The 27,904-nt window shown below is 42.7% G+C and overlaps 3 protein-coding genes across 14 annotated transcripts in view; 2 read left to right on the top strand and 1 right to left on the bottom strand.

Annotated features, from left to right (window-relative positions):
* The first annotated feature begins 421 nt into the window (after window positions 1–421).
* afap1l1a (actin filament associated protein 1-like 1a) lies at window positions 422–21,531 on the top strand. 3 transcript variants are annotated; one of them, XM_058063616.2, is made up of 20 exons: window positions 463–574; window positions 7,777–7,830; window positions 14,260–14,385; window positions 14,481–14,564; window positions 14,651–14,730; window positions 15,299–15,434; window positions 15,688–15,783; window positions 15,867–16,081; window positions 16,154–16,333; window positions 16,554–16,637; window positions 17,331–17,406; window positions 17,525–17,629; window positions 17,702–17,913; window positions 18,154–18,299; window positions 18,431–18,500; window positions 18,937–19,051; window positions 19,694–19,861; window positions 20,571–20,746; window positions 20,819–20,944; window positions 21,153–21,531. In XM_058063616.2, the coding sequence occupies exons 3-20, from the start codon at window positions 14,262–14,264 to the stop codon at window positions 21,177–21,179; spliced, it is 2,220 nt and encodes a 739-aa protein (XP_057919599.2). In that variant the 5' UTR covers window positions 463–574; window positions 7,777–7,830; window positions 14,260–14,261; the 3' UTR covers window positions 21,180–21,531. The 3 variants fall into 3 exon arrangements, with proteins under 3 accessions (XP_057919597.2, XP_057919599.2, XP_057919598.2); XM_058063614.2 differs by lacking the exon at window positions 7,777–7,830 and having other exon boundaries at window positions 422–574; XM_058063615.2 differs by lacking the exons at window positions 463–574; window positions 7,777–7,830 and adding an exon at window positions 9,385–9,568.
* gabrp (gamma-aminobutyric acid type A receptor subunit pi) lies at window positions 21,309–27,904 on the bottom strand. 2 transcript variants are annotated; one of them, XM_058063628.2, is made up of 10 exons: window positions 27,359–27,904; window positions 25,729–25,791; window positions 25,504–25,616; window positions 25,355–25,422; window positions 25,048–25,265; window positions 24,431–24,513; window positions 24,082–24,219; window positions 23,815–23,967; window positions 22,702–22,895; window positions 21,309–22,629 (listed from the first exon to the last, which is right to left on the bottom strand). In XM_058063628.2, the coding sequence occupies exons 2-10, from the start codon at window positions 25,779–25,781 to the stop codon at window positions 22,297–22,299; spliced, it is 1,353 nt and encodes a 450-aa protein (XP_057919611.2). In that variant the 5' UTR covers window positions 25,782–25,791; window positions 27,359–27,904; the 3' UTR covers window positions 21,309–22,296. The 2 variants fall into 2 exon arrangements, with proteins under 2 accessions (XP_057919611.2, XP_057919612.2); XM_058063629.2 differs by having other exon boundaries at window positions 25,729–25,794.
* LOC131110465 (uncharacterized) overlaps window positions 22,975–27,904 on the top strand; it is a 95,011-nt gene continuing 90,081 nt past the window's right edge. For 4 of the 9 annotated variants that reach the window (XR_013625296.1, XR_013625295.1, XM_078788348.1 and 1 more), the window contains exons 1-4: window positions 23,009–23,252; window positions 23,833–23,959; window positions 25,937–26,022; window positions 26,148–26,280. The gene's annotated coding sequence lies outside the window, so the exon portion shown is untranslated. Of the gene's footprint in view, window positions 23,253–23,575; window positions 23,725–23,825; window positions 23,960–25,936; window positions 26,023–26,147; window positions 26,281–27,904 lie in introns of those variants that run through there. The other 5 variants (XR_013625297.1, XM_078788346.1, XR_013625292.1 and 2 more) reach the window with 5 other exon arrangements.

The raw sequence follows: 27,904 nt of genomic DNA on the forward strand, positions 1-27,904 counted from the left end.
GTGGGGGAAAGAGCTTGTATTGGTCCGATACAGCCACTACCAGTGGTATCACATTATCGATATTTGTATTTACACACCCCTGAGCAAACAACATACAGGTATGTGATGTTGACCAATGGTTGTTATGAATAATATAAATGCTATGTAATGTATAAATATTACAGAAGATACAAGTGAATATACGGTTTAAGGCGAAGATACGATCTCAGCTAGCTGGTGTGCAGCTAGCATAACCTAGCATAACAATGAAAATGTGTCTTTTTTGTATTATACATTTACGTTTTTGTACTGAAAACACAACGATATTAACGATGTCCAGGTATCACATTTGACGAAATAGTTGAATTAGACTGCTTAATTAGATTCGAGTCATTGACATTGAAAGTGGGCGGGTTTTGGGACCCTGCGGAACAGCCAGCAGCTTTATTCCTCCAGTCCGGACTGCAGTTCATGACAGGGGCTCGTCCATATAGGCTCTTTCAAGCCGTGCACTGTTAAACATGGGCGTTCTATAAAAGTGCATCGTCTCACATGGACACCATCACCTGCAGGATGAACTCAAACAGCAGTAAATGTAAGTACACACTTTCTTGTACACTTAAACACAAAACGTCTTGAGTGTTGTGTGCAGGCTCCAACTTGTCATTTGACCTCTCATGCCCACTGTGCATGTTGTCACCTTTCTGATACATCGCAGACTGCAGCATCTCCTGCAAAAAAAATGTATATATTAAAATTAAACTACTTGGATTTAATGCACGTTAATGAGACCTGAGCGCTCTTTAACTTTATGAGCACATTTCCAAAGGAATTCCTGCACTCCTGGTGGGGTGGATGGAGTTTTCTAAGAAGACAACTATTCCAGCCAAACCATTAAGTGCACCAGTAAAAGGTACAGTACTGCATTTTAGATAATTGAAAAAACTCCTTCTTGCACACTTCTAAGGGACGTTGCAATTGAGGGAGAGACATTGGTAGGGGGAAGTCTCAATAAGGAGACCATAACACTGCTTAGTTATCTCTGTCCATTTTATTGGACAGAGACATTTTTTTCACTTGTTCAGAGGTACCATCTTTATCTTTGATGATGGTTGCAGCAGTTGAAAGGTTTAGACCAATCATGTGGTTATTGTTGGTCTGCATTTTTGCGGTACATATTGTTTTACTAGAAATAAAAACAGCCCCCAAGCCAGACCACTTTCTGTGGATTTTGGCCTGAGGTGCAGAACATCATTTCTTTGTTAGCGTTTTTGATCTCCATTTACAGATTCAGATGACGGTAAATGTGTAGTTTTACTACTTACAGGGCTATAAAGCCTGGCTGGATGCCTCCAGCCGGGTAAACATGTAATACTGATTAGAGGACCAACGTTTATGGGTGGTTTTACTCCACACACTTGGAATGAAAGGAAATGGCACTAAATGGTGCTCTACCTTTTCACATGAACTATACTAATTGACACCTTTTGTTTTTTTGCTGACGACTCACCGCTTTGCATCACTGTGACGGACGGCATGCAAGCGGATGTTGTCAGGTCAAAACAAACCCCGTGTCTGTCATCCGCATCTCTCAACACAGATTAACAACATCCAGGTATCTCTCCTAAGTGACTATGTGGGCTTTGTTTGCATAAACACCGCAGCAGACAAAGCTGGTGTTCCTTCAAGGGCATCAAGCGTCATCATAGATTATATGTTGTAATGTTGCAATTGTTGTAAAATGTAAAAATGCTGCAATATTTTGACACAGTGTGAGTTGAGATGGTCCAGCGCTTGTCTGCTGTTGGAGTAAGAATTCATTGTATTGTCTTGAGGGATATATTGGATTTATAGTTCATGGTTTTATGAGTAGAACGCAGTTCACAGTTTTATTTGGATCGCATTCATTTGGTGTGTTTGTAGTTGAGATTTGATTTGATATACGAGAACATAAAATGTTCATTTTTGCTCACAAATTCACTTCCATCCAAAGGACAGTGAACAGATTAATTTGAGCTAACCTTATTTGGGGATTAACAATAAAAATGTTGATATAACCTGTAGATTGACACCAAAAAACAATGTTCTTGCAATGCACTTGAAAGCTATTAGGGATGATTTAATATGGGATGATTGAATACCATCCTATGTTTTCCACGTTTGCAATGTGATCGGTGTTGGGACAATATGGAATATGCGTACTAGACAAGCAGGTATGGGATTTAGCAGTGGTAGCTTTGTAGTATATCCTTGAATGGAAGCCATCTGGAGCAGCTCTGTCATAAAGTTATGGTTTCTGCAGTCTGAGAATTGGAGCATCAGGTGGGTGAGAAAGGGGAGCGGCGGTCCCCATAGAGAACCACTGCAGTGTTGAGATTTTGTGTTTTGCAGCTCAGCGTCCGTGATGAATCGCAGCCATTGTCAGGCTGCATATGGAAGAGGTTGTGGACAAAGACGTCTATTGGATAATGGTGCATGCATGTAATTCTATGGAAACTCTGCTCCATTTATGCAAAAGCATTTATTCTGTATTTAGTGTGGAACTCTGATTGACAGTTTATTACTGATGACACAAAGCTGTACACGGTACTCCAGCAACTTGGGTAATTATGCATACTGCTGTCATTCCCTTGCTGTAAGTTTGTGACCCCTTGATGCATGCATTCAAACATGCAACATCTTATACGCAAGTACTCTATAGTGTGAATTGCATTTTTAAACAACAAAGCTGTTGTGTTTTTCATGTATTTCAAGGCAGTCATTGTTCTAAGCCTGACTTTGCAGCGCAGTCAAATGACGACAAGGAAACAGGAGACTTAATAACAACAATAGAAAGCCTTTCTGTGCTGCTGTTTTATTCATCTCTTTGCAACTCTTTTCATCACGTCCTCCTGTTGATCCTGTTGATGATTTCTAAAATATCATCTTATTTTGAGAGCAACATTTGCTATGCACAATGTCAATTTAAGAAATATAACCTTGATTATGTAAAAAAAATTAAATTCGGAAACACAGTTGTGGTTCTGTGGTCATCGCCATACTCTGTGGTGACAACACAAACAAGCGAAATAAAAACCAAATCACAACTGTAACGTTTATCCTGCTCACAAAGCTGAAGTCTCACAAGGTTTCCTGGGGTTTCGTGTGACATCATACATTTCATAGCCGGGGGCTTTCCTCACTATTGTCCGTGAATGCAATGTTATTCTAATGTGGAGAAAACCCAGCTACAATAACAGCAACCAGGATGTGCTGAAAGGGAATATCCTCTCCGTATATTTGTATTTATATGTGTAAGGAGCCAGGTTGGTAGTGTTATGTCCGTAAGGTGTTGCTATTTGTTTCTTGAATGCTGCCAGATTTCTTTTCAGCAAGGGACTCCACTCCAACATTTTTGTTGTTTGGGTATGTTCCCAAGCTGTAAAAGCCTTGGGAGAAGTCTCTATGAATGCATGCGACAGTTCATGTTTAATAACATTTAGATTTTCCCCTGTCAGTGCTGATAAAGTGATCTGTCTCAAGAAGTACGTATGTTTTATCATACAGAATGATATCTTCTCTACTATTAGGCATTAGCTGGGGCAGCTACAAATTGGAATTCCCCTGCGCAGACTACAATTGTATATGACTGTGGTGCATTCAGGGCACAGCCGCCGGGTTTCCACAGTAATCTTTTCCACAGTGTTACCTTGCGCTGCTTTTTTTTTCTGTACAGTGCATTTAAAAGTGGCAGTGCGTGGTAGGTGTTTGCATTTATGTCAAAGCAATTTAGTCGCAACAACATTTGTTAAACTGGTGTCAACAGGTTGTGTTGTAGCTACAGTAAAGCTTTCCATAGAAAAAACTGTGCTCTTTGTACGGTGCAGTGAAAAGGTGATGGCCATTTTGCTCTGTCTTATACCAGTGAAAGACCATTGACCATTTCTTCTCCCGTCTGTCCGTGTGTAAGTGTATATCGTTGTGTATTAGTCTCATCTGTGCAACATCCGTTCTACTGTGTCAATCAAGCGGCTCAGCCTGCATCGTTCTCAGTGAATACTCGAGTCTGAAGGGAGGCATAGCGTTGTGGTGATCTCATAGGACTGTGAACTGAATAATAATGGGTGCACTGTAGGTTCTTTGTGTGGCAGCAGGCTGAGTCAAGCCGCGGTGTCATCTAGGACATGAATTCATCACTCAAAGAGATGAAAAATGAGTGTAGCTTTTACGGACTGATCCTTTCCAAGATTACGACCTTTGGCTTCTGACCATCCCTTCATGAGCCAATGCCCATTTGTCTATTTTCAATATCTCTTGTCATGAGCGTGTGCATCTCTGAAGCGTTTCAAAAAGGCCAGGAAACCCCCAGTGGGTTCATCTCAAGTGCATTTGATCATCTGTGTTAGCTGTTAACTATATAGATACGGCGATACGAAGAGGAAGTAATAGATTACAGGGGGCATGGAGGGTAAAAGAAGCTTTTGTGGAGAAAGGAACACTGTCACACTTAGCAAACAATTGGAAACATTCTTGCAGTGTTTAAGTATTAAAAGCTGCAACATATGACTTATTTCCTTTTTACGTTGTAAGTCCCAAGGCCACAGCTACATTTTCTGAACATTCAGTCATTTTCTACTGCTTATCGTGAAGAAGGTCGCGGGGGTGCTGGAGCGAGAGGTGAGGTACACCCTGAACTGGTCGCCAGCCAATCACAGGGCACATATAGACAAACAACCATTCACACTCACATTCATACCTATGGACAATTTGGAGTCGCCAATTAACCTAGCATGTTTTTGGAATGTGGGAGGAAACCGGAGTACCCGGAGAAAACCCACGCATGCACGGGGAGAACATGCAAACTCCACACAGACATGGCCATTGGTGGAATTGAACTCGGGTCTCATAGCTGTGTGGCCTGCACGCTAACCACTCTTCCATTTTCTGAACATTTTACCATAATAACAATAGTCATAACAACTTTTCAAGGCACCCAAAGCGCTTCACAATGAAGTGAACCCTTTGTTCATTCACTACTCATTCACACACTGGTGGTGGTAAACTACATCTGTAGTCACAGCTGCCCTGGGGTATCTGACAGAAACGTGATGCATGCTAAGGTCCATACCGCTCAACCCTTCCAATGGGAATGTGCATTAACCGTGAAACATTGTAACACAAAGACCGCCTGTTGTCTCCTCACTCGTATGTCAGTGTGGTCCATTTGACTTTTAGATAGCCTTATGCCAAACTTCATTAGCGAACATGCATTTACGAACCTTACATGTAAGTCTGGTTTGTGTCACCGCCGAGATAGCAGCCCAGCGCTATCACTGCTGTGGAATTCCCACGGCGCTCAAACACTGTGACAGCATGTGTGCTCAGTAGATGTCAACCATCAAAGTTTCAGACCGCTTCAGAAGCCGGCTAATGCTTAAACAGGTGAGTGCACAAACCCCCAAAAGTGAGTGTCAGTAGCAGGCACGATGAGAGGGAGCAGGGAGGCAGGACATCAATCATGGAGCAGTTGATTTTTAGACTCATTGGGTATTTTTATTGAATTGAACAGCTCGTATTATATTTTGATTGAATCGCTAAACTTTAAATACCACAGCACGTGCACACGTGTCAGTGTTGTTTTGCATTTTAGGCCAACTGAACTCGTTAATTGCTCTTCTCCGAGAGAGATAAGAGCTGTAATAACAGGCAGGGTAGCAATTGTGCTGCGGAATGTAAACGCCAGAGGCTCATTTAAGATCTTGAAATGGAGCTTTTAAGTGAGACACGGTGTCAATCATTTTTTATTAAAATAAAATGTGAAACATTACAGCGCAGCTCAGTATTGTCTTGCCTCCCTTGTTGGAGTGTGAGCTCATCGGTGTATTTTTACGATAACCTGAAGCATTTCCCGTGTATAATAAAAACAGTGGGAAGAGCATGCTCTTTCCCCTTGCTCATTAATTAATTTGTATATCCTTCCGACTTCTCCAAACATGTTCCACATGTTCTAATCACGATCCGCAAAATTCCTGCCTGTACTGTAATGTGCCTATACTGTCAGCAATGCAGCATACAATCTCCATATAGTAAATATACACTAAAGTAAACGCCATGTGAAATGTTTACTTTAAGTTTACTTTCTAGTTGTTGGTCGCTAAAAAAAACTTTGCACTCAAGTTATCTTCTATTGTTTTGTCACTGCTTTGAATTACAGCAGGAGAAATAGGCACATCCCGTCCTCAAGTGCTCATAGCGAATAGGGTCACTAGGGACAGTGCAGTGGATGCATGTCATCAGACCAGAAGAGGAAACAGAAGGCCGGAGGTGATATGTGATGTCATCAGCGGAGGGAGGAAGTCCATCTCTATAGGGGACACATGGGCATGACCTGGGTAGCCCATTGAGAAACGTGTCCTGCATTTTTCATAGGGGTATAACTGATAGTTTAGCATTAATGTGGTACTTGTTAATCAACTCAATACAGACCAAATATCAACCAAAATACACGCTGAATTGCATTTGTGTTACTAGATTTACAGTATTTTTTATTGTTGTCTTTTGTAGCACTGTGTGAACCTCATGTAAACATGACCTCAGTGTTCATTGTGTCGCTGCCAGTGTTTTACTGCAGCAGTCGTAAGGGACAGCTGACACCTCGTTGTCACTCAATATAGATGAGTGGAGCAAAGAGCCTCTAGTCATTTCTGCATCACCTTTTTCCTTTTAAAGTTCACAATAGTAACAAGCTTGCGTCGTGTCTAAAGTGGCATAGACAGCAATAGTGACAAAAACTAATAAAAAATGTAATAAAAGTTTCAAGGCTGCAGAATGTACCGTATCAGCAGTCCATGAACGCCTAGACATGTTGTCTGCCCCGGAGATGAGAACCGTCACTCTTGGGAAATGCCTGGAATCTGAGCAGAAAAGGGAGAGTGGATGACAGGGCACAAGCTGTTGAGACAAAGCATTGTTGGCACAGCTTACGATGCAATTTAAAAACACATCTATACCATCTGGTCACCCCACTATTGTTACCATGTGGCCCACACACACCTCAGGTATGTGGAGGACATGGACACCCTCATTGTTAGAAATTGTACCGTCCCCAGCTTGGATGATGTGATAAGTCTAGGAAGACCAAAGTGATAACGTTAACTTGGAAAACATCTGCTATAGCTCATAGCCCAAAGTAAGCCCCGGTTGTTGTTCACATCTTGCACCAAAGTCTTGGACCTGCAGTGCTCTTTCATGTCCGATCAGGTTTAGAAATGTTTGTTTGTCCAACATGTCCAAAGACAATAAGGAAGGGGGGACTTCCAAGAAAAAGCCCTGTAGTTTTCATTAGACACAGCCCTCCCAGGGAGCCGCCTCTGGATGGGCAGACCACTGTTTGGTATTGTGGGCTGAACTCTTGGATTCCCTAGGCTGACTCAAAAACATCAGGACTTGTGAGCTTGGGCTTTGGGGTAAAGCGATGTATGTTTTGAAGCATAGTTTGTTCTCCTGTCCTTTCTCTGGCTTGCATCGTCCTGTGAGTCCACGGCTTTACTCAGAGGGGTCAGGGGTCACATTTAGTCACAGTGTGGAGTGGTTTTGAAAGAACATAACCATGCCTAGCAAGGCGTGTCTGGAATTTGTCACAGTCAGAACTATTTCTGGGGAGTTTGGAAACAGGTGAACACTTGCTTCACGCTTAGTTGCTTTTTCATTGAGCTTCGTCTATTATGAAGATATTTATATTTGCGTTATTACTGCTGTCTTGAGAAATTCCCCCCCTCGCTAAGTTGTTTTCGTCCATTCTTTTCTTTGTGTGATCAGCCAATGCCTGAGCTGGCGGCCTCCTTCTCCCAGTCTGCCAAAACAAGTCCAAAGGTCAGTCATTCTACAGGTCCTGTGAGGCTGAAATCGCTCCACTTGCACTTGAGAAACAATGGCTGAAAAGAAGCATTACACCAATTCTATTGGAAGTTAATGACACTCTGCCACCTTACACCTGTGTGACCCCAATTTTTTTCCATCTGCTTCCACTCTTACTGGGAATTTTGACACAATTTTGCAGTGTCTTTGTGGGACTTGCCTGGCTCACCATCTCTGTTCCAATGAATCCTAAATATATCCCACGGGGTTGAGGTTAGGGTTCTGTGAAATTCCTCTACATCATAATCATCCAACCATACCAAACTAAAGACTGTGTGTCCAAAGACCATGGACCAATGTCCCTGAACCAACAAACCGGATCAGCAAATAAGGGAGCTTTTATGAACTGTAACACGTTCCAGAGTAAAGTACTTTGTGGGCACGTACAGTACAGTATGTGCCTTCAGGTGCCTTCAGGTGCCCATAAAATCCAATGTAAGTATGTTTGCCCTTATGGTTGTAGGTGGCTGTGTCTAGTATTTAAAGAAATGTGGGTCAAGTAAATACACCTGGTAAAGAATTCCCCTCTCATGGATATTAGCGCCTAACACTCAAAATTACCAGTGCGCCTGAACGCCTCACAATGCGAGGAGACATAGCAGCAAGTTGTTCCTTGCTCTGTATGCTTTATATCAATTACATGGGTATCATTTTTAATTGATCTTGGAACTTCTACAAAATGTGTCAGTTCTGTGATCATGATTTACTCTGCAGGTTACTACCATTTTTTATTATAATGTAATAATAATAATTGTCTTAAGTAAAGCATGGTGGTAGCATCCTGATCTGGGGCTGCATGAGTGCTGCAGGCACTGGGGAGCTGGGATTCTTTGAAATGTTTTATGATGGGTAACATGTCAAACTTCAGCCATGTTATTTCTATTTCCATTATTTTCTATAAGGAAATGTGATATTAAATACCGGTACAAAGAAATCAGAGGTCACCCAGCCTCCTGGAGAAGACTGTATTCCAAGTTGTTGTTGTTTTGCTCAAATGTTTCTTTAACAAATGATCCTGCAAAAGTGGAGCATTGAGGTTGTGTATTGTCTGTATGTGCTCGGGGATGTTAGTGTTAGAGTGTAGTGCTGGCGATGGCGATGGCGTGTTTCATCATGTCGAAGCTCATGAGTCTGCCTGAAGGCGACAAGTAACTTTGAAAAGTCTCAACTTGCCTCCTCCTCCCACTCAACTCCACCGATTATACTCTTACTCTCCTCACTTTTACACATAAATACACCTGCTGTAACATAAAAATGGTCACTTTGATAACAACTTTATCAAAGTATTTTCCAAAATACAATGTGGGGTAAGAATACAGTTAAGTGTTAAATTGAGTTTATATAAAAAGGAGAGGGAGAGTGTTTCCCAGGTGCTACACAATCCCCGTAGGATTAGAGTAGACTGGGATCTAATAAGGACACACAGCACTACAATTCCCCTGCCCCCCAAAAGAAAAGAGAGGTGGGGAGACAGGGAGGGAGGGAGGGAGGCAGCGATAACAGATCAGAGGGAGGAAGGGGGAGGTAGGGTTGTGATTTCAGCAGCAGGCTGAAGCTCACCTCCACGAGCAAGCCAGAGAACACAGCCAGGCCTTGACTGTGGAATATCTCTCACACTATCCGCTTGTTGTACATGAATGCCCCCCTCTGTATGCCGGAACCATGGTTGGACTCTCATCCACGGTTGTGGAGGGTAAGTGCTGACCTGTGCTCATTTCTGTATACATTATAGCTTGAATAGAGGACAGGACTTTGTCAAGATACTTGCCTGCAAACAACAAGCTGTAATGATTGTGTAGCTTTCTCAGGTAGAAGCGTGACGTGAGTAGCGGTGCAACTAACCATTATTTTAATAACCGATGAATCGGTCGATTATTTTGTCAATTAATCGATGAATAAAATTTTTTAAATGTCTAATACATCATGATAATTTTCTTAGTTGATTCATCAGAAGTAATCAGTTAGGCCATAAATGGAACAAATTAATAGGAATCAAACACCTACAGTTAATGGTTGGGTCTGCAACAAAAAAAACCCGGCTCTGAAGCAATACCGTTTAGCTCCCCGCTGTACTGTTTGAAAAGACAAACAAAGATCTGGATTTTGTTTCTACCACAGGATAGGTGCGTCCATCCATCCATCCATTTTCCATGCCACTTATCTAGGGTAGCAGGGGTATGCCGGAGCCGATGGATAGGTGTGTCAGCTACAGAAATATTCTGGCATCATACCGATATGACAGTCAGTATGACTTCAGGGCAAGGAAGAAAAATCAAATTAAAACAACCCCATTTATAGTCTAATGTCCGTACAACATCCATGCCAATATTACACCCATATATTTGCGCCGCAAGGCATGCTGGGTACCTTGTTGTACTCCCTCTTGCAACAGGTTGCTGTGTTTGTTGCATTTTTGCTTGATGTTGAAGAAGTCGTCAGGGAAGTCAACAATGAGACGTTCACATACTCCTGATATTCTTGATGTCACAGGGCTACCCAGCATGCCCTGCAGACGCTTGTAAATAGCAGTTAAAATGGTTGAGTGACATAAACGTGTTCATTCTTCAAGGCAGAGAAATTTCTTTGATCATTTTTAGGAATTCTTTTTGTCGGAGTAGTATGCTTTGATACCATTTACTGGTGAATGGTTGAAGATAACAAAGCTTTAGAAGCAGGAATATCAAATGTGTTACTTAGCCCCTCCAAAATGTAAAGTGTCAGCCAATGAATTCCACAAAGACGAATGTGACTAGATGTAAATTTAAATTTGTGTATTGCGACCTGTAAAAACCTAACCTCATAATAACATTTGAAAGGGCTGGTTCATCATCCAAAAAAGGCCAGTTTTGTGTTCTCATTCCATTCCTGTTGTCACATAGAAGTGATCGATCTCTTTCAACCTGTGGGTCTAGATCCTCCCTTCATGTAATGTATAACCACTGTTGGTAATGAAAAGGTTGTTTTGTTACTCACTGGACATGAAATACCGTAGTACTGTAGACAGCTTAACCAGACTGGGGAATCAGTGAAGCAACAATGTGGCACCATGGTTCATTTTGAAATGTCGTTTTTTTTTTCGTTTTGTTGTTTTTTTTTTACTCTAGGGAGTTTCTGTGGAAATAAAATTCTTCTTTAATTAGTTGGAATGTGCACAACAATATTGTGAAACATAATGGCTGCTGAATGACTTAACTGTCACCTTGGACAAAAGTTATTTATGTTGTGTGTGTGTGTGTGTGTGTGTGAGCACACTCAGCAAATCTCATTCAGGAGGGAGGAAAAACAGCATGTGCACTCAGCTAAAGTCAGATTAGTCTTCATATCAGGGTTTGTTGGACATGTTCGCACAGGTGCTCTGTTTGCTGACACGATTCAAATCACAAATCAGCACCCACATCTCTCCCACATCCGTGCAGTTTGTACAGCGTCATCTTAAACAAAAAGGCTACGCATGCGTCTACACCCACAGGCTGCGCTTTGCAGGGTCTTGCTCTGTTAAAAAGGTGAGGAATGTGTGCGGTGTTTACCAGTAATTGCCAGACAAGTGACAGGAAGTCAATGTTTGACAGCAACCAAGGCTACTAAAAAGCCACCGACATTCCTGTGGGGTCCCACTTTTTGGCTCATCTTTTTATTTGTTGGATTTTAGGTCTGAAATATCCCAAGTTGTAGTAAGACAGGGTGATAAAGGTTAACTTTTATCTGCCTTTAACAGGTGTGACTTCCAGTTTAGTGTTTTTTCTTAAGTTCCTTTTGAAAGGCAAGTGTATTGCAGATTTAAATAATCAGTGATTTTAGAAGCTTTACTCTGGATTTAAGGGTGGTCCTTTGTGCCTCGCTTGGCAAATTCCAGAACTTGGAACACCTGCAGGAATTAGTTGCACCAACTGCCAATGTTTGATCAACCTCCATGAGCAAAATAATTGGAATAAACCTGCAGTGTGAGCAGAGCCTTACAGCTCAAGTTCGAATGTAATGGTGTGAAGAGTTTTGCGTCAAGGCTACACCTTGGCTACGTTCACTGTAGCAACGCAAAAAATCAGTGAAGTGACTCACATGCACAAAAGCATGACATCACACGTTCTTGTTTTTTGCATATGGAAGTAACTTTTCTATGAAAGTTATGCTATGCTATGGTAGTCTGTGAAGAACTTGCTGCAACGTTTATTCAGAGGAACATGTGAGTGGAAGTAAAATAGCTTTCGAATGACAAGAATCTGTGAGTACCTTTATCCAGGTCTCGGTAATCACAGTGTGAATGGAACCCTTGATTTGTTTGCTAGATCTGATTTAGTGCTGACTGTAATTTTAACTCCTCTGTGCAGTGAATGACTCACACACTTTTGTGTCCAAGGTTAGGGGAAGCACAGTTTCACTCCAAAGCCAGAATCTAAACAGCTGGAACCTTTGGCAAAGTGACAGCATTCACTTGGCCATGGGATCTGACTCTCACAATCCCCCTCACAAACCTCCTCGTGTGGTGGGTCGGATCGTAATGAGAAGGGTCAAAGTGGCGGATCCGTGCATGAATCAATTCCTCATGCCAACTACACGGGGAGTGCAAGTGTGGTTTTGGTACAATAGAAGGAAATGCTTGTAAAGAAGAAGTACACACACACCGCTACCGTAAGTGCATTTCTATTTGCATTTAGACCGGCTCATTCACGGGCCATTGTTTAACCCATAGGAAGACCCACCTCAGGAAAATATTTCTGAGTGAGAGCAGCTCACTGTCACACATTATTGACAAAAAACATTCATACATTTATCACGTGGTTAATACTTGGCATTAATGCATAAACCTTGCACAAGTCACACACACACAAAGCTGTCTGTTCTCAATATATACTCAACGTCTCTATTGACACACCTTAAATACACACCTTCCAAGAGTCTGCATGTGTGTGTATTTGTGTGTGATTAGTACAACAGGACTTGTTGCCAAATGGCCGGCTGCCCAACAAAGAGTTTTCTGGCTGAGCGACTATCCGATGGCTGACCCCAGCTAGATGCATGGTTCAGCAGGTCTAACTCATGTCGCTGGGCTGGGAAAATGGAGCAGTAAGAAAGGAGATCGGTTGCTTCATGGTGGGTTTGAGTGATGGAGATGTTGGTGCGCCGACTCAACCGGTTGGCAATGAAGACAACACAAAAGGGGCATCGGAGGGGAACAGTGGTTTGATTGCAGATTTCAGCACCACATGCTTGCATCTGGAATCACATCAGATAACACAGGAATTCAAACACATTTGCCAGTGCAGGTTGTCCAGCAGCTGTGGGGATTATGGGGCATTTTGACCAGATGGTATCAACTTTAGCATGCAGCTGCTAGTTGTTGTTTTTTTGGTTTGTGGTTTCATTTAAGCAGCGGTCTAAGTGTGCACCCAATACCTTAAGATATTGATGTACAGATGTGTAATAATATGCAACCAAATCAGTTGTGGTACGTGTGTATGCGGCAGATGCCAACTAACTGAGCCGTGCAATATTATGTTAGTAAACTTCACTCCGTCAAACCGTAAGCGAGGACTCTTAAGTTGTCCATAGGCCAAAATAGTCTCCAGCATACCCACGACTGTAGTAAGGATCCACGTAACAGAAGATGGATGGATGGGCAGCACACCATGCATGCTTCTGGGCAAACAACATCTGTATACATTTAATGATGCTTTATTCATTGGAGTGGGCATTGTATGTGTTGTGCTGTCACTATGGCAACAAACCACACTGAGGAGTACAATGGAATTTAAGGGATCTTTAAAATAAGGGTCGGTGCAAATCTGGCTCTATTTTCAGGGAGTGGACCATCTCAAATTAATGATGTGACCGTTTTGTTATCTGACTCGTCAAACATGATCCAACTCTTGGCTTTTGTGTGTACACGCCTTCAAATTTCCAACCTCTAAGATAAAGATCAAGTCTCTACAAATGAGAAGTTTGGCTGCTGCCTCATAAATGTGCTCTCTAATTTGTTGTTCTTGTCACAATCTCATACTACTGTCATCATTCCATCCAAGCTTTTCATTTTCCTTCTCAGCCTTTGATTCAAATCTGACTTTGTGATTGAGAGCCAGGCATGTTCTGAGCTGCTGCATTAAGATCTTACCAGGTATTTTTGGTTTAGGATTAGACTGTTTACTTCCTGTTTTCTCTGCTTTAATGAGGACCCATGTGTCCTGTCCTGTCCATCTATGCTTGTATTGTTATTGTTGAGTCTAGCGCCTATCAGAGGAGGTGAGGGATGGTCCCTGTCTGTGAGAATCAAGGGTCAGCAAAAGCAAAGTCAAATGAGGCTGCTAATTTACATCTGTTAAGGCTTGTTTAGACATTGCATCCCGACCTTTACGCTCTCCGCTTACACCCCGACCTTTCACCCCTCTGCAGCCATGGAGGTGTTGGTGAGTGAGCTGAATGCGCTCCTAAAGTTGCTGGACCAGGAGACTCTCAGCTCCTCCACCCAGGAGAAGAAGACTTCCGTATGGAACCTCCTGCAGAAGATCCAACCATCAGGTCAGCCAAAGAAGTGAAGACAACCTAAGAAACAAACACACACACTTAAGTGAGTGAGAATAAGAAGTGTCAAGTGTATTGCTTTGTTTTTCCAGTTTCAGGAACAGACTACATCTACATGAACTCAGCAGTATACAGGAATGGGACCAGCTTTGTAGAGTCCCTCTTTGAGAAATTTGGTATGTTTCTTCTTCAAGCAAGGAGCATCAATTTACACTTCATCCATTTACACAAAGCCAATTTTCATGTGAGTTGTCATTTACAGACTGTGAGCTTGGAGACCTAAAGGATGTTACGGATGATTTGAAACAAGACAAAGACACACAAACTGAGGCTTCAAAACAGGTCAGGGACCGAGTTCCTGATGTCTTCATTAAACTATCAAGGGGGGCACTCATTTAATACCAAAGACATAGTTATACGTTTTATACTCCACTTCAGAGCAATTTTAAGCCATAAAAACGTCCACAAGGTGGCAGAAGTGCATTTGATAAGAGCTAGGCAGGTATCAAGTGAAGGGAAAATCACACATGACAGGAAGTTGGAAGTGAGAGAGCATTGCATGCAGAAGGTTCCGTATTTTATGGATATTTTGACCCATGCACATAAACACACGGCACACACGCGTGCACACAGTTCAGTTCCAAATGTGAAAATTGTAAGTACTTTGCTTTCTGCATGTAGGATGTGATAAAGAGTATTTTCAGCACTCCTCCTCATTATTTACGAGGCCATAGGGAAGCAAGAGCAATGTATTCCATGGTGTGGGGTTTCCCATATGCACATGCTCAAGGGTCAGGGCTCCACCCAGAGAATTTACTGTATCTCTTCAATGATATAGCACTTTAGCGCAGATCTTTAATAGTTTTTGGGACATATAAGAAATACTGTATGTGTCTGTCTCCTTTCTCAGACCTGTGGAGACTCCTTAGCTGTACATTCAGCAGACTCTCCTCCCCCTCTGCCCACAACACCTCCCCCAGAGGACTATTATGAGGAGGCAGTGCCACTCAGTCCGGGCAAGATGCCCGAATATATCATCACAAGAGGTATACATCCCTATCTTGACTCAACTTGTTTGTCTTTGCGTCTTTGCATTCCAGTCATTAATCAACAGTCAAGCTCTATAAATATATACATTTAGCAAATGTATATCTATCTTCATTCAACCTCACCTCATGTTGCAGCCAAAGATATGTATACAATTCCTGTTATTGAGTTCTTCAGTGGCCAACTCTGAAATACAAAATACATCATTGTCAAGTAGAATGACACCTAAAGCATTTATTTGTATTATTTCAGTCCGGCCTAGCCCTCCTAACTCCATAGAGGATGGATATGAAGATGCAGACAGCAACTACCCAACAACCCGCATCAACTCACATCGCAAAAACTCCTGTGGGTTAAAAACACTTCAAATAAAAGCCATTCAAGGAAAAGACTTTGAATGTATTTAAGTATTTCTGTCTCTGCTGTCTTAGATAACGATTCAGACGCACTGAGCAGCTCCTATGAATCATACGAGGAAGACGAGGAAGAGAGGAGTCCTGGTGTGCGACTCACACATCAGTGGCCGTCTGATGAGAGCTCTATGCCCCCAACGAGAGATTGCCGCATCTGTGCTTTCCTACTACGCAAGAAACGCTTTGGCCAATGGGCCAAACAGCTCACTGTCATAAGAGAGAATAGATTACAGGTGAGGGAATCCTCAAGACGGGTGTGCTGACTGCACATCGTAGCTTAGTTAACACTGCCATCCTTCCTTCAGTGTTATAAGAGCTCGAAGGACACATGCCCTTACGTGGACCTTCTGCTGCCCCAGTGCACTGTGGTTTATGCTCCGAAAGACAGCAAGCGGAAGCACCATGAACTCCGGTTCACATTACCCAATGGAGATGCGCTGGTTTTGGCTGTGCAGAGCAAGGAGCAAGCACACAGATGGCTCCGGGTAAGTCCATTTGTAGGGGACAAAATACCCCTCAGGTTAATACAGGACAGTTCTGCACCACTTCATGTCTCAATAAGAATCATGTTGTTGTATCAAGTACCAGTACCAGCTTATATTATTACATTGTGTTTCTGTATGCATATGCAAAATGATGCATTTGGAAATATAGCAACACAGGAAAAGCAGCCATTGCGTAACATGATTAAAATATCCCTTTCAGGTTGTTAGAGAGGTGAAGGGACAATGCACAGCGGCAGAGGTATCCACATCCCCAGTCATTTCCAGAAAAACTGAGCTTGATAAGGTGAGTCAAAGGGTGAGAGGACTTTTACGTTCTCTGTCATTTGTTCCCTCAAATTATACTCATTGACAGCTGAGGTGAGGAAAAGTCAGCATCAAGCTGCAATTGTGTTGTCACCATCCATTGTCCTAAACACATGTAGCGGCAAACAGTACTACCTATGTTTGATTAGCAGAACAAAGGCAAGGTGTGTTATGTACATGATTGTTACGATGCTAATAATAGGGCTGGATGTGAGTCACTGTATGACTTATTTAAAGGTAAGAGATGATGCCATAAATAAAAGCCCTGAAAGGGAAGGGAGGGAACCAGGTAGCAAACAGGTGTGTTTATCTCTTTATGTCATGTTTTCATAGTTTGGACTCCACATGAGAGAAAGAATGAAAGTGAGAGATACCAACAAGTGCAGGATCTTTGCTCCATCTGTGTCCTAACTCCAGATTCATCCTGAACACATCATCAACACCGTCTCAGTAAATAAATTAAGCCATGTAGGAAGGAGATGAAACAATATTACAGCTTTAACGTTGCATCTCTGTGATATAAAAATAGATGCAACAGTTAATTCACATGTCCACCATTATCTAAGACTACTAGTGAAATTTCAATATATACATTTTTTTAGCCCCCCAAAATCTCATATCGGTCGGGCTCTACCATGTACAGTTTGTGTGTATTCATTTTTCTTTTCCTCAGAGATTGTCTGCTGAGAGGAACACTTCAGATTCAGACAGTGTTGGCGTATCAACAGGGGAGAACTGCAGAGAAAATGGTGAGAATAAAAGACACTCGGGAAACCCTGGTGTGACTTCATATTTTACTGGGTATCGATTATGATCTAAAATGTTCTTAAAAGTATCTACAGCTGCATGCTTTGCTGTTCGCCGCAGGTAAAGTAAAGCGTGGGGCTTTTGCTGCAGGCCGAAAGATCACACGCATCATTAGCTTCTCAAAGAAGAAGGCTTCCCGAACAGCCTACAACGACCCTCGACAAGGTCAGACGCCTGCTGCCAGGCTTCCGTTAAGGTTTACCACGCATTGTGCATCAATACTTTTTGTGTCTGCAGGTTATCTGTCAGTACTTGTCAACCAAGAGTGGCAAGAGCACTGGTGCTGTGTGTGCAGAGGCTTCCTGCACTTCTACCATGACAGAGGCGACCATCAGACCTCCCTGCCCTCCCTCCCGCTGCATGGCTGCGAGATGGTGCCGGGGCTGGGATCTAAGCATCCTATTGCTTTCCGAATCTTACGGGCCAGCACCACAGTGGCGGCTCTGGAGGTGAAACGGGTTTTATTATTAATTTACAGTTTACGTCTATTTTGGTACATATCTTTAGTATCGTAAATAATTGAAAGATTTGGGGGAGATTTGGAATGTATCCCGTGGGATACATTAGGGTTGCTTATGACTGTATTTAGTTACTTTAGTTACATTTAGTTCATTGAGGTGTCTTTCAGCCATGACTTAGTGCTTAGGTTAGTGTTTTAATACATGACTGTATGTCCTGTTTATTCACAGGCAGCAAACTCTGAGGATCTTGGGAGATGGCTTGGTGTTCTCTTGGCCGAAACCGGTTCCACAACAGACCCAGAATCACTACATTATGACTACGTAGACGTGGAAACTATCGCTAATATACGCAATGCTGCGCGCCATTCCTTCCTGTGAGTTTGCCAGTTTTTTGATGGTCAGGGGTGGGTGCTGGATACTGTCTGTGCAAGGTCAAATGAAAGTCACAGACATCACCTTTTAATCCCATGTATCGGTTATTTCTACTCTGCTCTTTGATGCTTAGGTGGGCCACATCCTCGTGTGGTAGCACAGACTCCAGAACATATGATGAGGTCCCTAATGAGGACATGCAGGTGAGAATGCAGACATTTTCGGTTTTAGAAGCCGCGTGTGTGTGGCGGCTTTTATTTTATCATGGTGGTGCATTCAGATGTATCTGTTTGTGGGGCTATCAGCTAAGTATGGAGAACCATGGCTAATAAATGTACAGTAGCTGTGTTACATCACACCAGCCATGGCTTTTTTCAAAGCCAGACAGACGAAAGTGTGTGTGTGTGTGTGTGTTTGGGAGTGAGAAAGACCAGTCATCACAGTGGTGACAGGAAGGGAAGAGGTCACAGCAGTTTAACATCCTGTCAAGCCCTCGGTCCACTCCACTGACGTGCATTTAAACACATACAACAGCCACAAGCACCTCTGCTGTCTGAAGCCAATAAATCAAAAAGAGGCCGAATGGATGAATACTTGAGCTTTTTGCACCCCTTCCCTCCCCTCTCTGTGTTCCTCCAGTCTATGGAGAGCTGCCGGCAACAGTGTGGGAATCAAGGGAAGCGACGCTCCAGTTTCTCCAGCAGTGATTCTGACAAAACCAAGCCGTTAAACTCCCTCAAAAGAACAGGGTCAAGTAAGTGTGTGTGGTTGGGTTCCTGTAGTAGCAGCGCTATGTGTTGAGCAAAGTTCTGTACAGGCTTCTGTATAGTGTTCTAGATCATATGACAGCAATGGAACTGATGAAAACATTTCTAATGGGGGTTTGGTTTTTGAAACGATTCTATTATGGTTTGGCATACAGTACAATGGAACCTTGGTTTCATACAATCCTGTTTTGGATTATTAATGCTAAAAATATGTTTCAATTGTATATTGTCTCAGTTATTGTGTGACCAAACAATGACTCCACGTGTTGGTGTTTCTGTGAGGAATGGAGAGTGGTTCTCTGTTCTTCATATGCAGTGGATTAGTTTGATATTTAAACTCTCACTCTAACAAACTCACTGCCTACCTCACTCACAGCCCAACCCAAACTAACACACATACAAAGTAGCTGTATAACATGCACTATGCAGGTATCAAAACCTTATAACCCGCAAGGCATGCTGGGAAGCCCACACACACTCCTCATTCAGGATACCCAGCGTAATAGGAAAATAGTATTGTCACCCTCACTCATAGTACTTATTCACACTGGAGGAGCCAACAGACGAAGTATGACATGCTCTGCTACCCTCCCAGGTTCTCTGACCTTTGCCCTTACATCTCAACCTAGATTCAAACCAGTACGGAAGGTATGGGAAAACACGAGCCGAGGAGGACGCAAAGCGCCACCTGAAAGACAAGGAGGACTTAGAGAAAGAGAAGGACGGTATCCGGAATACGCTCTCAATACTCCGACAGGAGAAGCGAGAACTCAAGGAACAGCTGCAAACAGCTCCTGGTAAGAATAGCCTCAGAGAAAACACCGAGCAGATGCTAGATTAATCATTTTTGGGGGTTATCATATCCCCGTAGCTACTCAGCTTTGCTCTACAGCTTTCATGTGAATCCTGCAAAAGCTTGTGTGTCTAATGGGACTGCTCTGTCTGACCTTCATTAGTCCACAACTGTGTGGGAACTGGGATTAATAAAAGAGCTAATAGTTTTTTTTTATAATTAAATTCAACAACATGTTTAAAAATGGTGACTGAATGAAAATTAAACTGTAAAAATATAACGTTTAGATTACAGATAAACAATTCAACGCTGCATTTTTTTAGGTTCTCAGTATAAACATTAGGCACAATTTAATGTGATCTAATGTAAGAGCTGTACGCCTTTCCAGAGATAATAATGTTCAGTTTTGATTGGCGCTGTTAGATAAGGTACGGATTGTGTAGTGTAGTGTAGTGTAATACTACAGCACGACAGCTGCAACCACAATATTAATGTTGGCGGCTTTTAGTTGTTATATGGTCCTGCGGCTACGAATGAGTTCCGTTCTTAGACTGTGATGTAAGTCAGGTTTTAGTGTAAGTCAAAATGTATTGCTAAGTTACTCACACTGTACACAGAAGTGTACAACTATCTACTTCCCAGTATAACTTCTTAAAATATTGTCTAGTGCCATAAAAAGTATTACGTATTTCTATGTGTGTGTCTCTGCACAGAGAAGAGAGCTCTTCTCCTGAACAAACGTGTGTCCCAGCTCGAGGAAGCTTGCCGGGCTAAGGAGGCAGAGAGAGTGGACCTGGAGCTCCGGCTGTCACAAGTCAAAGAAAACCTGAAGAAGAGCCTGGCGGGTGGAGCGCTGGGTACGCCGGTGGAGGTCGTCCCGCCTGTTAAGGTACTTTAGTTGTCGATGCGTGACTTCATTGTTGCATTCTTGCATATTTGTTAAATTTGCACATTTTTATAGGGGCCCAGAAAGAAGACCCTTAACATCTACAGCGAGGCCCTACCTGTGAACTGTGCCTCGGAGATGCGCAAGAGGCCTCCATCTGTGTACGCCTCCTCTTCAGGAACTGTCATGCAGAAGGCTAAGGTGACTTTTATACCGCCTCATCACATCCGGTCTCTACAAATAATTAGAGCATTACAACGGAACATTATTGCTAATAACTTGTCAACACAACTGTTGTTATTTTGGTTGTATTTGGCAACATTATTGTTATCTTAGTAAAGCACATTTTGATATTTTACCCAATGAGTGCTATACATATTCACTTCCATGTGTTCCTCTTTTTTTGCAGGAATGGGAGTCAAAGAAAGGAACCTAAAGGCAGCAACATTGGGACTTGATCCAAAAAGGTTCCCACCAAATATTCACAAGCACAGACGGCCAACAAGTTAATGTTGTAATGAAAGAAATCAGCCACTAGGTGGAGGTACATCTTCAGGAAAAAATGTTTTGAGGTTTGACTCCAACCGTTAACGTTATGCAGTTAGTGTAATAGGTTCACACCCTGTTTCAGTCATGTGTGGGGGGCTTTGTGTGTGATGAGTTGGGGAAAATAAGAGGATGGGAGATACAGTAGGTGAAGCCAGGATGTGCCATTTGATTTGTATTTTTTTATGACTACTGTTTTCTGTTAATACTGTACGTCATTTATAATAAGACATACCCATCCAGCTGCATGTGCCATGCTTGGTTGTGAACGCATCATGCATTCATTTGACTTATTAAGGCCACACATGCTCACTGCCATTCACATTTTTTTGGAAGAAATCTCCACTTTTCTACTTATCTGTAAAACCTGTGGTTGATTTTTGCACTTTAAGATTTTCTGACCTGGGTATCTATAGACCCTTATCTATATAAAAGAATGGATTTATGCTATTTAACAGCATTAAATATAATTTACTACAATACATGTCATTAAATATATCTGTTCCTTTAATGTAACCAGTTCTTTCCACAGATTTTTAGGTTGCTTTTTATTTGTCTATGTTGCTACCGAAATAATAGCCTCAAATGTCAAAAACAATACAACGCACCAGCCTGCCCGGTATCATTGTTTTATTATTCTAATGTTGCATGCTGTGAAGTTAATTACAGTATACGGTCTTTTACCAACCTATGTATTAAAACAACAATGAAGGCAGCATTAGTGTGATGCAGTTGAAACCAACTTTGGTTTACAACCAGATGACTCATTCTCATAAGTTCTGCTAAATATTCAAATGTCGACTTAGTAGAATCATGGATGACAGCTGCTTTTCATTCATTTGTAGCCTCATCATTTGGTTGGAAGTTGTTTCTTTTTTACATATAACTTGTCAACCAAAAGCATGTATGATGGCTTCAGATCCAAGCGACTGGTCTGGGTCTCCAACAGGGATGTGCGGCAGCTGCTGGGTGGTGAAATGAACTCAATAGCAGCTTGTGAGCATCTCTCAGAGAAAGAGATAATAAAGCCAGTAGAGAATATTGACAAAAAGGAATGCCGTGGGGAAAACGGTGCGGGCGTGTCGATCGATGTTGTGTGGGTTTTCTACAATGAAGATGGACACTGCCCTCCGTGATGCGTCCTTCACTGATGATAGGCTGCAGCCTTGACCTGGCTTCTCCTCCTTGGGTTCACCAGTGGCATTTGTGTTGCTGTTTTCTGATTCCTGTGCAGGTTCCTCTGCAGAGGAGCCCGCTTCTGCGCTATTCTTTGGTTGGGTGGAGCTGACGATGGGGATGGAGCCATTTCCATTGGACTCGTTGAACTCTCTTGCAAGATCCTAACAGAAATACAGACGCTCTTAGTTACTGAAGAACATACACACGATTATTCCTCAGTTTTCACAGCTCACCCTGTGTAGATCCTCTATGGTCTGGTTTTGCATCGTATAGAAGTGTGCACAGGCGTACTCCAGCAGGGCACCAAAGATGAAGGTGAAGCAAATGCCCAGGTAGACGTCTATGGCCTTAATGAAGCAGTTGGCATTGGGGAGGGAGGTGCGGGCGCCCATCATCAGAGTGGTCATTGTGAGGACTGTAGTCACACCTGGTGAGAAGCACATACTTCAAAATGATGTCCAGCAGACTCTAGAAGTCTACACTAGCCTAGGGTTGTCTGGATTTGCATTTTTGCTAAATATTATCTATAGTTCTGTGATTACTTGTTAAATAGGTAATGGAATGGGAAACGGTTCTGACGTTTGGATTCTCCCGGAAACGTTTTTTTTTTACTTCCGGTGCCTAATTTCGACGATTGGTCAAAAATGGCGGCATGACACCGACCAAAACAAGCGACAGGATGTATGCATGTTCATCCATTTGCAAAAACAAGGATCGTGCAAAGGAGAATGCACCACTTTCACAGTTTTTGACGTGCTACACCGGACTTCTTCCGACCAATCAGGTAAGCAAAACAATAAACAAATTATACTTTTTACTGCGAATACGGTGGTCAACTCAAATACCCAGCCAACGTAATGCTGTGTACTTTACCTGACGCTAACGCTAGCTTTAGCCAGGAAGTTGACCAAACCCCGCGGCGTTACTCCATTAACCTGTTTTTGCTGGTTTTGCTTTTTGGTGAAGTGGGCATTGGATATTCATGTCCGTTGCTGTTCACTTCAGCTGGCGGTTGGATATAAGGCTCCGTAGCAACAGTGGCTGTTGCTATGTAGTTCCCCCTCACATACTAGGGGGCGTCAATAAATTACTATTGCGTTGAAATCTCCTCCACGCAGATGAGTTGGAACTCAGTAACTAGTTAAGTTACACTTTGTTTGCTATGAACAATAAGACACTCTCCAACAACAGAATATGTACCATAGCTTACAAACTACCTTTTTTTGGACGCCTGTAATAGACGAATACACCCCAGAGTAAGTAAGTGTTCCCTTGGGTTATCATTTAAATATGCAAGCTGTTTGGGCCCTATGCGGCCTTTATGTGTTTGTACTGTGACTACTAACCAATGCAGGTCCTGGCAGGTACGGAAGACTGGCTGATCCAGAATGAGACCCAGGAGAGAACCACCAACAGAGTGGAGGGAACATAGGTCTCCAAGATGAAGAACAACACATTTCTCCGCAGTGCAAAATGCAGCACCAGCTTGGGGTATTGGCCTGGGAAAACACACACACACACACACACACATGTACTATTTAAAAAGCTGTGATCTAAACGGCATCATAATTCATATTAATTATCCAATAGTGCCGTGAAAATTCTCTTCCTACCAGTCTCATACACAGCCTGCGACACGGACGTGTAGTAGCTCTCCACGCTATACTGAGCCAGCCGCAGAGTGTCCAGACCCCTCACTGAGTCATTCCCTCTTGTCCAGTAAAACACTACATCCTGCACGTTGTAGCCCCCTGATTACGCAACACAACACTTGTAAGCGTACTGACTTTTGTCTGCGACAAACACAATCCTTGGTATGTATTCAGTGGTATACTTACCACAGTGAGGAAGATGGTGGTGATAGTGAGGATGGTTTAGCATATGTCCATCTGCGTATTGTGACGGGCTAGATGTGGGGGGGTAATGGGGGGGGAGGGGGTTATAGAGCCGAGAGGTACTCACAGCTCTCCAGCTGCAGGGTGCACACCTGTCTGTCCATGGGGTATTTGGTCAGGTCCATGTTGCAGGCGATTGTGGCTGTGATGCTGGTTGGAGTCACAATAAAGATATTAGAAAAAAAATGTTAGAATATATCCCCATCAGCTGACATTATGTCTAAAATAGCGATACACTGACTACCCTTGGTCCCGCATTTCGGAAAATGAGGAAAGGGTTATGGAGTCGCTTTTATTGCAACTGTTGATCCAAAATCAGAGGACAACGTTAACTCCTCCTTGGGTACTTGATGATGACCTCCTCAACATATTTTACAATCAGGCTAAAATCTTAGGAGAAAGTGGGCTACGAGCTACCCAGCATGCCTTGCGGCAGGAATATATAGGTGTTTTTTTTTTGCATCAGCATTGTGCAGATATTACTTTGTCCTCATAGTACTTTGTGAGCCGTGTGTGTTATGTGTTGGTATGATTATTGTGACCAAAATTATCTCAATTCAGTGACCACTTTGAATTATGATAATTACAGTTCGAAATCATTTTAGTTTATCAAACAACCAAATGCATTTCTATTATGGACCTTATTGGGCCTTCGTGTGGGTAAAGCATATTAGGGAAATGTACCGGAGTGCATAGAGAACCGTCCCGTTACTGAAGATGCGTATGAGGCGGTTCTCCACCGTCACATCATGCAAGAAGGAACGCTTGGAGTCTGGAATGAAGGTGTCAGGGATCCAGAGCAGGGACACCAGACGTCCATCCACGCTGATGCTCTCATTGCCCGGGAAAACCAACCTTGAATCACGCCATCGCTGGCGGAGGAAGATAGTTGCAGTGTAGTCCTGAAGAGAAACACCTTGGTCATCATTACTTCTGTTATTTGATGGATGGATGGATGTCCCACCCAAAATTAATAGCAGCGGTATTGTACCATATTGATTTCAGAGATGGCATCGATGCTTGCAATATCAAGACTCATCCCGATTTCCACTGGACCCTCTGTCAGAGAGACATGACACGCTTTGGTATCCAAAAGTACTGTGTGGGTGGTAGACTGTTGCGGATCAAGATTAGGCTTACCATTGAAATTGGGTCTCAGGTAGCGGTTATATCCTTTCATCAGTTTCTGAATGGTGGGCAGAAGCTGGGAGTCATTCCATTCCCCCCAGTGATGCCCAGGGAACATACACGTACTGGGGACCACAGATGAATAGAAAGCATTTGTAAGAAATTATCAATCAATATGCCACATGAATAATTCCAGCACTTTGACTGATAACACAATATGGACCAGGGGTGTCTCACCATAGTGGAAAGGTCAGAAACAGGATCAGTTGCGTATGCAGCTGGACAAACATTGTGGATGAGCTGCTAGGCAACAACAAACATAAAGACAAAGACATATCAATCTGTGTGTAGTATTCACAGCGTTATACATGGGGTTAACATGTCAACATCGACACCAGCTTCATGTTTTGCCATGAATTTTATTTAGTCGTGTTTCTCACCTCAGGTCTTCGCTTCTCTTTTGATCATGACTGCAAAACAACCCAAAACGGAGCCAAGAAGAGTCGCAAATAGCAGCATTTGATACAGAAGGTGAGAAACACTATTAAATTCAAGAAATAACTCAGGCCAAGACCTAAAGGTAGTGTCTGTGTTGATCTCACTGCCAAATAGTGTCAACATGTCCTTTAAAGGTGACCTATTATACTCATTTTCAGGCCTTTGTATTGCGATCTGGACTCCTATACATCAGCGACACGCAATAGCCCACACAGAAAGCTTTCTAGATCTTCTAGACTCTGCACCTCTTCCAGCAATGTCTTCTTGGATTTCCTGCCTCCTGCCCAAAAGGTTTGTGTAATTTACTGCACCACCGGTCGTACGCCCGCCGAGCCCACTCCGCTGTGATTGGTCACACTCCCAAGCTCTCCCGAGGGCTTCTGGAAACCAAGGTCCGCATTTACTGAGTGCAGGCAATCTGCAGCCCATATTAGGAATTTTGGGTTTCAGTGTCATCAATAGAACTTTAACATTTTTGAAAATTTTGGCATAACTTTTAGTTAGCAAAGGGGCAACCACTGATGACACCCTAGGTGGGCGACGGAGCTGACTTCCCTTTTCTGTTCCCATGTATTAGCAAGCAGGATTAGAGTTAGGGGGATTGTAGCGGTATAGAAATGATGGGCAGGGTTTTGATACATCTGGGAACTTTTATTGATCCCCACCCTCCTGGTCAACGACTACATATGAATGACTTGATAGCACATCTTCATAGAGCTATCGTAATTTATGGAACAACACATACAATCCTCCTGTTCAATAGAGATGAATGAATAATTAATTTTTTTTCTACTTATTATAAGGTGTGGTTTGGCGCGTGTCACCTGCTGATTTATGAAGCCATCGCCTCATGGTTTATTCACAAAGCCAGTCAGATAACTAATTCTGTCGCTATCTCATCAAGGATTCCCCATTGTAGAGTTACACCCGCACCCCCCCCTCTTAAATGACTAATAGACTTCTGTTTCTCTCTCATGAACAAACACAAAAATCCCCCTAATAAATGTTACAGTAGGTGAAAGCTGCTCGGTGGATGTATTATTAACGCAGTGGTGCCATTCTAAATGATGATGTTTATGGGCACATTGATTTCCCTTGCTAATGGCTGTTATGAGAGTTAAGAGTTATTATGTCTAATTTGTTTCACTACACCGGTCGACTATGATTAATTCATACCCGCATTCCTCGTAGTTTACCTTGCAAAGCATCATTTGGGTTCCCTTTCTCATCTCCTACTTGTGTCAAACACATAAAAAGACCCATTGAGGTGAGTATAATTTCTGTGTGCATGCCCACTTTTGCATTTCATCAAAAAAAATGTTTTTAAAAAAACAATTTGGGAAAAACTTTAGATTTTTTTTTATCTTACCTCTTACGGACTGCAGGTAATTGTCCTCTGGTTTTCTTTGTCCACCTGTTGTTCTTTTCTCCTTTGTTTTCTCGTCCTGTATCCCCTCTTACTTTTGGTTATTTCCAAGTGTTATTCCATCCATCTGCCAATGAAGCAATCATCTGGTCCTGATGTGTTTCTAATGTTGCTGGTTGCACTGTATGTGCGTCTCCCTGCGTCTCTGCACAGCTGCCGTCATCTCCCAACAGAGCTGTTGTGTAGCCCCCTCCCTCTTTTGCACCACATCTCTGCCCCTTTCACTCCCGTCTCACTCACCTCCACTCTCAAATAAGCATGGAACTGGAGTGCATTCATGCTCTTTAACATCCAGTTGGACATCTCCCGTCTCCCTCCCTCACACTATTTCCTCCACAGGCCTTTAATCTCAAGTCTGCACTCTTCTACTCCTCTTCACTTTGAGCACCTCCTCCTGGGCATCTGATCTCTCCTCTGTCTTATCCCCTCAAGAGCTCTTGCTTCCCCTGACTAATTCTACTCTGTGGCATCATGTGAAGTGGTTTCCTC

This window comes from Doryrhamphus excisus, linkage group LG22 (assembly GCF_037039965.1).
Source record: "Doryrhamphus excisus strain RoL-2023G ecotype Guam linkage group LG22, RoL_Dexc_Guam_v1.1, whole genome shotgun sequence".
NCBI classification, from domain to species: Eukaryota; Metazoa; Chordata; class Actinopteri; order Syngnathiformes; family Syngnathidae; genus Doryrhamphus; species Doryrhamphus excisus.

What these genes read in the sequence shown, in the direction of transcription:
- afap1l1a (XM_058063614.2), top strand. Translation starts at nt 532, where the DNA reads ATGGACACCATCACCTGCAGGATGAACTCAAACAGCAGTAAAT. An exon ending in GGAGAACTGCAGAGAAAATG is followed by an intron (nt 17,407 to 17,524) that starts GTGAGAATAAAA and finishes TGTTCGCCGCAG; the next exon opens with GTAAAGTAAAGCGTGGGGCT. An exon ending in ACAGCTGCAAACAGCTCCTG is followed by an intron (nt 19,862 to 20,570) that starts GTAAGAATAGCC and finishes GTCTCTGCACAG; the next exon opens with AGAAGAGAGCTCTTCTCCTG.
- gabrp (XM_058063628.2), bottom strand. Translation starts at nt 25,781, where the DNA reads ATGTTTGTCCAGCTGCATACGCAACTGATCCTGTTTCTGACCTTTCCA. An exon ending in ACGGTTCTCTATGCACTCCG is followed by an intron (nt 24,514 to 25,047) that starts GTACATTTCCCT and finishes GACTCCAACCAG; the next exon opens with CATCACAGCCACAATCGCCT. An exon ending in CACCCTGCAGCTGGAGAGCT is followed by an intron (nt 24,220 to 24,430) that starts GTGAGTACCTCT and finishes TTGCGTAATCAG; the next exon opens with GGGGCTACAACGTGCAGGAT.